Source organism: Capsicum annuum, chromosome 3, assembly GCF_002878395.1.
Source record: "Capsicum annuum cultivar UCD-10X-F1 chromosome 3, UCD10Xv1.1, whole genome shotgun sequence".
Taxonomy (NCBI): Eukaryota; Viridiplantae; Streptophyta; class Magnoliopsida; order Solanales; family Solanaceae; genus Capsicum; species Capsicum annuum.
In genome coordinates, this window is record NC_061113.1 from 218,650,498 (window position 1) to 218,664,844 (window position 14,347).

General features: G+C 34.9%; 1 protein-coding gene across 1 annotated transcript; it reads right to left on the reverse strand.

The window, feature by feature from the left end:
- Window positions 1-4,306: 4,306 nt before the first annotated feature.
- LOC107865074 (E3 ubiquitin ligase PQT3-like) lies at window positions 4,307-6,341 on the reverse strand. Its single transcript, XM_016711430.2, has one exon. The coding sequence runs from the start codon at window positions 5,770-5,772 to the stop codon at window positions 4,378-4,380; it is 1,395 nt and encodes a 464-aa protein (XP_016566916.1). The 5' UTR covers window positions 5,773-6,341; the 3' UTR covers window positions 4,307-4,377.
- Window positions 6,342-14,347: the final 8,006 nt, after the last annotated feature.

The window sequence follows — 14,347 nt, forward strand, 5'->3', positions numbered from 1 at the left end:
AATATCAGTATGTTTGGATTTATGAACCAAAAACTGACATGCTTTACAACTTTTAGCATATCCTATGAACACACAGTTTACTGTCTTAAGTCCTATCTTAACCCTTTTAGGCACAGAAACTTGGACCTTTGCTAGGTACCCCACACTTTGAAATATTTCAAGTTGGGTTTCCTTCCTTTCCATTTTTCATAAGAAATTGATTGTGTCTTACTATGGGAAGCTCTATTGAGTATTTGGTTGGATGTAAGGATAGCCTCTTCCCACAAGCTTTGCGGTAAACCTGAACTTATAAGTAAGACATTCACATTTCCTTCAAAGTTTGGTTTTTTCTTCCGCAATTTCATTAGATTGAGGTGAATACGGATCTGTAGTTTGATGAACAATTCCATTCTCTACACATATTTCGGCGATTCATATTCTCTGCCCGTATCATAGTTTTGATCTTTTTCTCTAACTGATTTTCAACTTCAGTTTTGTATTGCCTAAATGCATCTATTGCTTCATCCTTACTATTTAGCAAGTAGATATAAAATGTCTAGTGCAATCGTCAATAAAAGTTATAAAATACTTTTTCCACCACGAGATGGTGTTGACTTCATATCACAAATATCAGTGTGGATTAAGTCTAAGGGATTGAAATTCCTTTCAATGGACTTACACGGATGCTTAGCATACTTTGATTCCACACACGTTTGACATTTTGATTTATTGCGCTCAAAGTTTGGCAAAACTTCTAAGTTAATCAGTTTTCGTAATATTTTGTAACTAACATGGCCTAGTCGTTCATGCCACAATTCATTAAACTCAAGCAAGTAAGAAGAAACAGAATTTTTATTGATTTCAATAGTCATTACATTCATCTTATATAGGCTCTCAGTGAGATAGCCGTTTCCTACATACACTTCTCATTTGCTAATTACAACTTTTTCGAAAACAGTTACATATTTAAATCCATTTTTATCTAGAAGTGATACAAGAATCAAATTTTTTCTTAACTCCGGTACGTACAGGACATTGTTTAGTGTCAACACTTTGGCTGAAGTCATTTTCAAGTATACTTTTCCTGTTCCTTCTACTTTTGCAGTGGCGGAGTTAGCTATGAAGATCTTTTCTTCTCCTTGAGCTGGAGCAAACATTGAAAATAACTCCTTATTAGCACAAACATAGCGGGTGGCACCAAAATTCATCCACCATTTGCGAGGATTTCCCACCAAATTACATTCGGAAAGCATGACACATAGATCATCTGTTTCTTTTTTGGACTCGGCCATATTTGCTTGGTCCTTTTTCTTGCGATTTTTAGGGGCCCAACAATCTGTTAATTTATGGTCAATCTTGCCACAGTTAAAACACTTTCTCTTGAATTTATTCTTGGGTTGATTGCTTTTATTTCTAGCCTTCTTTCGTTTTCTGGACTCGTAGTCATCCTCTACAATATTTGCTTCATTCATTGCAAAATTTCCTCTTGACCTTCTTTTTGCAGCCTTATTATCTTCTTCAATGCGCAGTCGTACAATTAGATCTTCGACTGACATCTCCTTACGTTTGTGTTTCAAATAGTTCTTGAAGTCCTTCCACATAGGTGGTAGCTTTTCTATTATTGCTACTACTTGAAACACTTCATTCACGATCAGACCTACAATAAAAGTTATGTGAATATTAAGAACATTTTTAAATTATTCAACAAAGGTATTTTTCAAAATCATACCTTCTGCAAGGAGATCATGGATGATCATTTGCAGTTCGTACACTTGAGAAATAACAGACTTGCTGTCTATCATTTTATATTCCAGGAATCTTGCAACGAAGAACTTTTTAGTTCCTGCATCCTCCGTCTTGTACTTTCGTTCTAGCGCTTCCCATAACTCTTTTGCTGTCTTTGTTCCTTCATACACATTGTAAAGGTCATCTTGGAGACCACTCAAGATGTAATTCCTGCAAAGGAAATTTGAGTGTTTTCAAGCCTCCACAATCACGAATCGCTCTTGTTTAGAGGTTCCCTCGAGCACCTTCGGAGCTTCCTCAAACGTGAACCTTTGAAGACAAAGAGTTGTGAAGTAGAAAAATATTTTCTGCTGCCACCTCTTGAAGTCAATACCCGCGAACTTTTCGGGTTTCTCTGCCGGTGCCATAACTTGCGGAGCATTAGTACGACTCGTCGTGGCAATACTAGTTGCCGCTATAGTCGTTCCAGCATCATGCATTGACTATCCGTAGTCATTTTCTTGTCACAACAAGACAATAACTTTAGTATATGAAAAGACTATTTATAAAGTTGTAGCAACTTTAAACACCTCTTGTTTCTAGTTTAACGATGAAGTTTTTATGACTTCCAATCGTCAACCGAGTGATCTTTAACTTGTGATGAAGATTTTATTTCTTCAAATCACTAGTTAAGTTCAAATGGAGTAGAAAGCAAAAAACTTTAATCTCCAGAAACCAAGCAATACAGATTCCGAAAAAAAAACTTTAGTGAAAAGAAAATTTCACCAAACAAGCAAATTTTTTTTTTCCAAAAAATTATTTCCTTAAGATTGTTGATTTTTTAATGTTTTCGGGTACAAGAATCTGTATTTAGGCACAACAACTTCAACACAAGTTCAAATCTAAAAATAAGAACACCTGTGAAGTTATATAACACCCTCAACACAAGATCAAAAAGGCCTTTCAAAGAAGTGTGTTTTTTTTTTGCTCAGAAATTTAGATGAAACAGAAAAGGCCAAGTCTTTCGATTTCACGAAGTGTCCTTAAGGAAATAATTTCCCTCAAGTACCCGAGGTAGCAGAATTTTCCTCCCAGAATAAAATGGCCTAACAATGCGACTGTAGTGGTACCTCAAACGATCGGATTCTCTTCGAACCACTCAACGATTAGATGACCACACGAAGTATATTTTCAGGATACAAGAAGAGTTTTATTGCAGAAAAATTTTCGTTACTAACCTTGTGGACAAATGCAAGTTTATATATATAGCCATCAATTGCCCCTTCCGAAAGGTGACAATGATTCATCTGAAAAGGTGTATCCTTTGGAAGAGTCATGTCTGTTCATTTAAAACATTGTATCTTTTTCTGAACAGACTTAACTAGCTAAACAATCACTCCATTTCCAAAACAATGTCTTTTCCTCAAAGATTGTGTCCCTCTATTTTTCATTCACACCAATTGAATTCAACATTTAGATTCTTATTAAAGTGTTGTTCAAAGTGAAGTTGTTGGATTTATATACTCTGATCTAGGGATGGCAATGGGGCGGTGAGGGTGCGGTGCAGTTCGGGTTTTAAGCTATGCGGTGCGGTGCGGGTTACGGGTATATGCGGGTTTAAATTAACAAAAAAGCTAAAAATTAGTATTGTTCTTGTGAATATACCTAAAATTATATGTGTTCTTTGCTTAAATTTTATGATACTTAAAACTACATGCATAACACTACAAATAAATAATTTTATAGTAACTTTTTTTAATATCTCTATTTATTTGAATAAAAATATGATATTTGATCATTATTTAGACACGTTATATTTTTTGACAATTTTTTAGTGAAAAATGATATAACAGAAATTAATTATTATTTTCTAGTTGTAGATTTGAAAATATTATGATTTTCAATGGGGTTACAATTTTTTTTAAAAAAGGAAAAAAATAAAAACATGGGGCGGTGCGGTACGGTTATCCGCGGGTATGAATGTGGGGCGGATTTAAATGTGATACGGTGCGGTGCAATTTTAAAACTTGCGGATTTAGTAAAAACCCGCACCGCACCATTACCATCCCTACTCTACCATCCCTACTCTGATCACTATAAGGTCTACTGCATGATTGATTTTCTTGACACTTTTAAGCCAGCATGTCGTGTTGATTAATACCAGTCTATTATAAACGAGCAAAACTACATAAACAATATACATCATAGACTTTACAAAAAGCACGTGAAACGTTTCTTATTTCTGCAAAATGAGATCACATTTAAACAAATTTAGTTGGCTGAGAATATTATGATTGAAACAATAGGGATTTAATCAAATCTTATGCTACTAAACATGATGGATTTTCCCTTATCAGTTAGTTTTAATTCAAAGGTTAGGCCCTCATTGCTTCATATATAGAGAGGAATGCCCCCTTCTGTAAAAAAACTAAACAATTCTTTTCACTAATCCCGTTGTTCTATTGGTATATGATGATGGATAGTCCTTTCCTTTTTAGAGAATAAACGCTTACCAGAAAACCATGTGTCAAATTGACTAATCAAATAATGATATAATTACCACTCTTAAATAAATTAAAAAAGAATTAGAGACCAGAAAATATAAATCTGAATTTACTGATATAAACAATCTTTGAATCTGGAGACATTACAGAAAGTGAAATATTTTCACCCTCAACAAGTTATTACACTAGAAAGCTCAACACTCATCTCGCGCTTCCTTTTCAGACCTGCTTTACTAGTTTCAACATGTTGCTGTGGTAAGACATGAAGGCCATAGCTCATGTACTGCATGCCTGTGCTATAAGGATGATAGGTAAGCATGTAATTCTCAGCAACAACATGGTCTCGTGCAACTCCCCATTGCATGTTTACAGCATCAACATCACATGGTTTCTTCCTTTTCATCTTTACAGCTTCCCCTCCTGTGGGCTTTTGCTGCATTTCATCGACAGTCAGTGGACACTCTTCTGAAGTCTTTAATACCTTTACCTTCAAAGCTGCACACTCTGATGGGAATGATATTTTAGGCAGGGTATTGTGTGCTGACACCACATCTGGAACTTGAGGAGCACTAACCCCATGCTCTGAACTACTGTTACTGGACTCCAAGATTCTGTTCACTGTGACCCTTAGAGTGACGTTAGGCAAGAGGGCATCAGCAAGTATATTTCTAGCCCCACACGCACAAACAGAATTGGAGATAATATGATTCCTTATGCATTTATCACAGAAACTACTAAAACAACATTTGCTTGCTATAACTGAATCTTTCATTAATCCTTTACACAAAGGGCAATGAAGCTCTGGTGGTATATCTCTAAAGGAACTCTTTATCGAAGAAGAAGAGGTGGAAGACGACAGCCCCTCAACATTGGACTTGGAAACTCCAACACTGCCACTTGGGGTTGCCATCCACATGGACTTCGTTGGCAGCTTCACTTTCTTGATATCATAATTGGGGTCGCCATTTGTAGGGCAGTGCTGAATGTAATGCCCAGGCACATTGCATCGATGACACACGTAGCCAGATGGTGGTCTTCTCCATTCCATTCCATGTCGACCAAAGCCATAGCCATTAGAGAACTGCCCAGAGTCTGGAGTATTGATTACATTCTTAACCTTAATGTCTTCATCAGTTATACTAATAGTGGGTGCACTTGACACAGACTTACCTGATTGAACTGACAATATTTTTGGAATTGCATAAACATCATCCCCAAAATCATCGCAATCAAAATCTAAAGAGTCATTTTTTACTGAATGAACCGCCACCACTTCCTCACAGACTAGATTTGACTCTGTAAGGGGTGGAATTACAATGGGCAAGCGAGGTAGCCCAGGAAGCCGACGAACCAAAACACGAGTATTTTTAGGAATCAAAGCAGCTTGATCAACATAATCTTCGTTAGTTTGTGAATTGGTAATAAGAAGATCAAAATCTTTACCCCTACCATAACGCTTCGATCCGAAAATTCTTAATTTCAAGTTGGCAACAGAAATAAACTGATTGACAATTGGAATAGAATCATAATCTCTAGCACTTTTACACTTGAAATAAACTGCCATAACTGAAATAATCGAACAATAATGACGAAGCAAACTTTCTGTCAAGAATACAAGAGGCCTACTGAAATACTGAATACAAACATAATGAATAGAGAGTCAACTTATACCAAAATAATATTACAGAAGCAGTCCTTCTCTATCAACTAGATCTCCAAATGATAAGATTCTTGAGTCGGCTAGGGTTACACAATCCAACGAGCTAACGAACAATCAAGTAAACGATATAGTTGTAATAATGCTGGTGATTGAATTAACCAATTGGGGTTCCTCAAAATTACGCACAGCAGGAACAAAAGCGCCGATTGAGATTGCTTAAAGATTAAGCAGAGCGGGAACACGGAGAGCGGATTGAAAGTGAAGTTGCTTGCCGACGAGCAGAGCAAATATTTGTTACTAAAAGAGTTAATTTGTGAGTGAAGTGATTGAGGCTTTCCTTTATATAGATTTTCACGGCTCTCTGTTTTCCCGAGATAGACTTGAAGGCCAAGAAAATAAAATAAAACAAACCTTTCCAAAAGTTATAAATCCCAATTCCGACCGACTTAGGTTTTCTTATTTTGTTTTGTTGTTCTCCATTACTCCCTCCGTCTCATTATTTTCGGGTTAATTTTTTCCATTTTAATCCGTCCTCCAAAAACATTATATTATTATAATTTTAAAAGGTTAATTTTAAAGTTTTTTATTTTTAATGAATAATTTATAATTACATAAATATTAAAAAATTATTTTAAATCATAAATTAATATTATATCAAATTAAAATATGCCACTTAAAATAGGATAAAAGAATATTAAAGCTTAATTTTAATTTATTCGTAGTTATTCAAAACTAAGTTTTAATTTTATATTAGTCACTCAATTTTCACTTATGACTCAGTTTTTATGAATTATAACTTAAAAGTAATTGTTATGATTGTAAAATATATACATACCAAAAATCTAATACTTCCTCGGTTCACTAATTATTTGTCATTATTTTTAAAAATAGTATTTTTTTTTACTTGTACTTGTTACTTTAATGCATTTAGAAAATATAATTTTTTTTTAATGTTTTACCATTAATATTAATTAGTTTTTTTTTAAAATTATTTTTCAAGATTTAATAGGAAACATCAATTAATATGAATATTATGATAAAATACTTCCTCCCCTTTTACTTTTCATTTTTTGACATGACAAACTCATTAAGAAAACAATTATTGATATAATTATTTTATCATATTATCCCTATTAATACTACCCCTGTAATTGATGTTTAGAGTAATATGTCTTGCAAATGGTTTGGATAATAAGAAATTACTGCTAAAAATAATATAATTTTTTTTTGCATTTTCTTGATATATCAAATGTGACAAGTAAACATAAAAATTTAATTCAGAAAGTCATGACAAGTAAAAACGAACGAAGAAGTACTTATTTCAATAATTATTTTTTAAGAAACGTGCAAAGTTCAAGACAAGTAAAAACTAACGGAAGCAAGTATATAACGATATGGAAGTCTTAACAATTTTTTTTTTTAAAAGGTAGCATCTGTTTATATAGGAACTTACACTCTTGACAGGTTCATCCACCAAATCAAAGTCTAGATGAATCACGTATTACAAAATTATGGTTATGGAAGTATCGTTCTTATTTTATAGAGTTGTCTTTGTATTTGATAAAAGGAGTTAGTAAACCCAAAAATATGAGATTTTGGATCCACTCGTTGGTGAAACATAGACAAGCCTCACGCAATTTGTGCCAGCATAAAACACAAAAGTTTCTCATATCTACTATTGCTAACTCATGCGACTGCCCATGTCCATTAGTGGCTAAAGCTGCAAGTTATCTGTTTCAAATGTTAATTAAGAAGTAAGTTAAACTGAAATATGACGAGAAAAAGACAATTTTTTTTGATAGCAATTGTAAATATTACCATGACAACAAAAGATAAAAAATACACCTAAAATAGCACCTCATCCCCTTTATCACCTTCTAGGAAGGGTGTTAGGAGAGTGAGGCCTCTAGTCACACTAATTACGAAGTAAATGCTGAATAAAATCTCTGCATCTCTGTACTTTTGGTTCTCCAAGTATTAAAAAGCATAGGCTCCCAAACATCATCTATCACTTCCTTCTTTGCCGGCTTCCAGTGCTTCCTCTTGATACTCAGCACTATTTATATTGTAGCCTGTTGTTGACATCTATCCATTGCAACAATGTAACCCTCACCTGTTTGATCCAATCACATGTTATTTTTCTTCTACGGGTACTAGAATCTGTATTAATACAACAACAACTTTATAACAAGTTCACGTATGAACAAAAACAGTTTTGAAGTTCTTTAACACCTTCAACACAAGATTATTACTAATCTATCCGAGAAGTGTATTAGATATCAAAAAATAGATGAAACAGAAATTTTAGACCAAGTCCCCCGAGTTCACGGAGTGTCCTTAAGGAATAATTCCCCTCACTGTACCCGAGGTTATGGAATTTTCCTCCCAGAATAAAATGACCTTCAATTCAATTATAGCGGTACCTCAAATAATTGAATTCCACGAACGCACTCCACGGTTTGAATGATAACACAGAATATTTTTAAGAGAAGAAGAGTTTTGTATTCTGAAAAATTTCGTATCTCAAACCTATGGATCAAAGCAGGTTTATGTAGCCTATCATATGCCTCTTCGAAAAGGTGACAGTAGTTCACTAAAATGGTGTGTCTTTTCTGGAAATTCATGTCTGTTCATCTAAAGATCATGTCCTTTTCCGAACAAGTACACCAGTTCACGAAGCAGTGCATCATTTCGAAGCATCAATTCAAAAATAGTTCATCAGTTCGTTGAAGAATTGCATCAGTTCGAAACACTGTTTCGAAATATGCATGCATGCATAAATGAAGGATTACTGTTGCGTTTTTTCCTTTTGGTGTTCAGATTAAATTTCTGTCAAATAAACTTTGTCCAAAAAGATAGATCTTATCGATCGATCATTTGCCGAATTCAAAGCCGAAGCCGAGTGAGCAACAACGACGGCGCGAGGCATCTCTTATTTCTTGCCTCACTTAGCATGTGGAAATGTGTTTCACAATATAAACACTTTAAAGCTTCTTTCTCCCACCAATGTGGGAGAATTTTAGTAAGCTTTCCTATTTTGAGCACACTTTCCATTTTGGTGTAAACTCAATTTTCTCTTCCACTTAATTCTCCCCATTTTCCATTCAAACACACATAGAACCCAAAAATCCCCCACATGAATGGGGAATGACTATTTTTTCGTAAAATTTTTACGGACAAGTATGCGATCATCAAGCAAAGACTGATTGCATCTGGATAAGTGGGTTTTCCTTTGAACTTTCCGTAGTGAACATGCATCGGATGCACTCAGTCAATCGGTAGATTTGATATCTTTGAACCATTGAGCTTTAATGTACACCTAGACAACATATATCACACAACCAGCCTTTTACCGTTTATAGTTTTCACGATTTTGTTCTTTTCAGCCATGAACACGTCTCGGTTTCATCAGAGCTTAGAGAATAGGCCTTTACTAACATTCTCCTTGAAGAGGCTTCCACTTCGCCCTCACATAGGTGATTTCTAAATGTTCAATCCTATAGATTAAACTATTTGGTCAGATCTGTCAAATTTAGATAATCATTAAAAGCCTTTTAACCTTAAGTCTTATCCTTGTTTACTAAACATTGTCTACATCATGAGAATAAGTTGGGTAATTGACAATGTTGAACCTGTCAGACACAACTTTGTTTGATCTCTTTGAACCTAGCTCTTAGGATCTCCAGTCTGCTAGGTAGAGTTACTGTCATGCTGACTTGTCCTAGGCCTTAAACCCATCCCTTTGGATGTCTTTTCTACTCCTTCTCTAGATAGGCCTTTTGTAAGTGGATCCAACACATTATCCTTTGACTTTATATAGTCAACAATGATAATTCCACTAGAGAGAAGTTCCCTAACAGTATTATGTCTCCGTCGTATGTGACGAGATTTACTGTTGTACATCATGCTCCCTGCCCTACCTATTGCCGCTTGGCTATCACAGTGTATAGATACCGGTGCCACTGGTTTGGGATAATATGAAATATTTTCAAGAAATTCTGAAGTCATGCTGCTTTTTCACCGACTTTATTCAATGCGATAAATTCAGATTCCATTGTAGAGCGAGCAATATAAGTCTATTTGGATGATTTCCATGAGACTGCTCCTCCACCGATAGTAAATACATATCCACTTGTGGATTTTACTTCGTTCAATTCGGTGATCTAATTTGCATCATTGTATCCTTTAAGTACCATAGGATATTTATTATAATGCAAGACATAATCTTGAGTGTATCTAAGATACCCCAAAACTCTTTTCATTGCCATCCAATGAGTTTTGTTGGGATTACTCATGTAACGACTCAATTTACTGATAGCGCATGCTATGTATGGTCGTGTACAGTTCATTATATACATTAAACATCCCAAGACTCTTGAGTACTCCAATTGTGAGTCACTTTCACCTTCATTCTTTCGAAGTGCAAAGCTCACATCCAATGGAGTCTTGATAATACCGAATTCCATGTACTTGAACTTGTCAAGTACATTTTTGATATAATGAGACTGTGACAATGCCAAACCTTGTGGATTTCGATGGATTCTTATACCTAAGATCACATCTGCAACTCCATGATCTTTCATATCAAACTTGCTCTCGAGCATTCATTTTGTTGCATTTATGTCAGAAATGTCTCTGCTGATGATCAACATATGATCCACATATAAACAAACAATGACTTGGTGATTTGGAGTGTCTTTAATATAAACACATTTATCACATTCATTTATTTTGAATCGTTTGCCAACATGATTTGGTCAAACTTCGCATGCCATTGTTTTGGTGCTTGCTTTAGTCCATACAATGACTTAATAAGTTTACATACCTTGTTTTCCTTTACTATAGCTACAAAACCCCCAGGTTGTTCCATGTATATTTCTTCCTCCAATTCTCCATTTAGAAAAGCGTTTTTCACATACATTTGATGGATTTCAAGACCATATACCGCAGCCAAGGCAATTGATATTTGAATCGATGTTATCTTTGTTACTGGCGAGTATGTATCGAAGTAATCAAGACCTTCTTTTTGTTTGAATCCTTTTACTACAAGTCTTGTCTTGTATTTTTCAATAGTACTATCCGCTTTCATCTTCCTTTTGAAGATCCATTTAGAACTTAAAGGTTCATTTTCGGGAGAAAGATCAACCAATTCCCATCTATGGTTGCTTAAGATTGAATCAATCTCACTATTGACTGTCTCTTTCCAAAAGGATGAGTTCGAAGATGCCATCACTTCCTTAAATATTCGAGGCTCATTTTCTAAGAGAAATGTTAGAAAATTTGATTCAAACAAAGTAGACGTTCTTTGACGTGTACTACATCTTGGATTTTCTTTATTATGTACATCCTCACTTGGTTCATCTCGAGGTCGTTTAGACCCCCCACGAGACTGTTCATGTCTAGTTTTATACGGATAAATATTTTTAAAGAATTCTGCATTGTCTGATTCAATTACCGTATTTTCATTAATATTCGGATGTTCGGATTTATGAACCAAAAATAGACATGATTTACTACTTTTAGTATATCTTATGAACACCCAGTCCACCGACTTAGGTCCTATCTTAACCCTTTTAGGCATAGGAATTTAGACTTTTGCTAGACACCCCCACACTTTGAAATATTTCAAGTTGGGTTTCCTTCCTTCCATTTTTCATAAAGAATTGATTGTGTCTTACTATGGGGAACTCTGTTGAGTATACGATTGGTTGTAAGGATAGCCTCCCCCATAAGTTTTGCGGTAAACCGGAATTTATAAGCAAGGCATTCATCATTTTCTTCAAAGTTTGGTTTTTCCTTTTCGTAATTCCATTAGATTGAGGTGAACACGGAGCCGTAGTTTGATGGACAATTCTATTCTCTACACATATTTCGGCAAAAAGAGACTCATATTCTCTAGCCCTATCACTTCTTATCATTTTTATCCTTTTATCTAACTGATTTTCAACTTCATTTTTATATTGCCTAAACGCATCTATTGCTTCATCCTTACTATTTAGCAAATAGACATAACAATATCTAGTGCAATCGTCAATAAAGGTTATGAAATACTTTTTCTCACCACGTGATGATGTTGAATTCATATCACAAATGTCAGTGTGTACTAAGTCTAAAGGATTGGAATGTCTTTCAACGGACTTATAGGGATGCTTTGCATACTTTGATTCCTCACACGTTTGACACTTTGATTTATTGCACTCAAAGTTCAGCAAAACTTCTAAGTTAATCAGTTTTCGTAATATTTTTTAATTAACATGGCCTAAACGTTCATGCCATAAATCATATGACTCAAGCAAATAAGAAGAATTTAAACTTTTATTTATTTCAGCATTCATTACATTTATCTTATAAAGGCCCTCGGTGAGATAGCCTTTTCCTACATACATTTCTTCTTTCCTAATCACAATTTTTCCAGAAACGGTTATACAGTTGAATCCGTTCTTGTCTAGAAGTGAAACAGAAATTAAATTCCTATGTAACTCCGGAACATACAAGACATAGTTAAGTGTCACAACCTTTGCTGAAGTCATTTTCAAGCTTATTTTTCCTGTTCCTTCTACCTTAGCAGTAGCGGATTAGCCATGTAGATCATTTCTTTTACTTGAGCTGGAGCAAATGATAAAAACAACTCTATGTTGGCACATAAATGACGGGTGGCACCAGAATCTATCCATCATTCGCGAGGATTCTCCACCAAGTTGCATTCTGAGAACATAGCACACAAATCATCCCATTCTTTGTTGGATTCAATTATATTTTCTTGATCTTTTTTCTTGCCTTTCTTCGGGGCACGACAATCCGTGGACTTGTGACTAATCTTGCCACAATTGAAATATTTTTTCTTGAATTTCTTCTTGGGTTGATTGCTTCCTTGTTCAACTTTCTTCCTTTTCTTAGAATTGTTTTGGTCATCTTCCACAATATGTGCTCCATTAATTGCAGAATTTCTTTTTGACCTTCTTTCGATAGTTTATTATCCTCTTCAATACGCAGTCGGACAATAAGATCTTCGACAGTCATCTCCTTGAGTTTATGCGTCAAGTAGTTTTTGAAGTCTTTCCACATTGGTGGTAGCTTCTCAATTATCGCTGCTACTTGGAAAGCATCATTCACAATCAAACCTACAAAATAGTTTATGTGAGTACTAAGAACTTTTTCAAGTTGTTCAACTAAGGTATTTTTCAAAGATATACCTTCTGCTAGGATATCATGGATGATTACTTACAATTCTTACACTTGAGAGACAACCGATTTGCTATCTATCATTTTAAAGTCCAGGAACCTTGCAACAAAGAATTTCTTAATTCCTGTATCCTCTGTCTTGTATTTTCGTTCTAGTGCCCCCCAAAATTCCTTCAATGTCTTAGTTTCACTGTAAACATTGTAAAGATCGTCTTGGAGACCACTCAATATATAATTCCTGCAAAGGAAGTTCGAGTGCTTCCAAGCTTCTATAATTATGAAATGCTCTTTGTCCGAGGTTCCCTCAGGCACCTCAGGAGCATCCTCACTAGTGAACTTTTGAAGGCATAGTGTTGTGAGATAGAAGAACATCTTTTGCTGCCATCGCTTAAAATCAATGCTCGTAAATTTTTCGGACTTCTCCGCAGGTGCCATAGGTTGCGGAACATTTGCTCGACTTGTTGAGGCAATATTAGTTGCCCCCATAGTCGTAGCCGCATCTTGCATTTGAGTTTTGTTAGTCATTTTTTCTGTCACCACAAGACAATAATATTTAGTATTTTCAAAATACTACTTATAAAGTTAAGCAACTTTAAATTCTTCTTCTTGTTTCTAGTTAACAGTGAAGTTTTTATGACATCCAATTGTCAACCGAGTGAATTTTAAACTTGTGATGAAGATTTTATGTCTTCTAATCACTAGTTAAATTCAAACGGAGTAGAAAGCTTAAAGCTTTAATCTCCAAAAACAAGTAATACAGATTCTGAAATTATTCCTTAAGATTATTATTTTCCTTCTATGGGTACTAGAATATGTATTAATACAACAACAACTTCATAACAAGTTCACGTATGAACAAGAACAGTTTTGAAGTTCTTTAACACCTTCAACACAAGATTATTACTAATCTATCCAAGAAGTGTATTAGATATCAGAAAATAGATGAAACATAAATTTTAGACCAAGTCACCCGAGTTCACGGAGTGTCCTTAAGGAATAATTTCCCTCACTGTACCCGAAGTTATGGAATTTTCCTCCCAGGATAAAATGACGTTCAATCCAATTATAGCGATACCTCAAATAATTGAATTCCATGAACGCACTCAACGGTTTGAATGATCACACAGAAATTTTTAAGAGAAGAAGAGTTTTATATTTTGAAAAATTTCGTATCTCAAACCTGTGGATCAAAGCAGGTTTATTTAGCCTATCATATGCCTCTTCAAAAATGTGACAGTGGTTCATTGAAATAGTGTGTCTTTTCTGGAAATTCATCTCCGTTCATCCAAAGACCATG

Excerpts from the sequence above, each read along its gene's own strand:
- LOC107865074 (XM_016711430.2), bottom strand. The coding sequence starts at position 5,772 with ATGGCAGTTTATTTCAAGTGTAAAAGTGCTAGAGATTATGATTCTATT.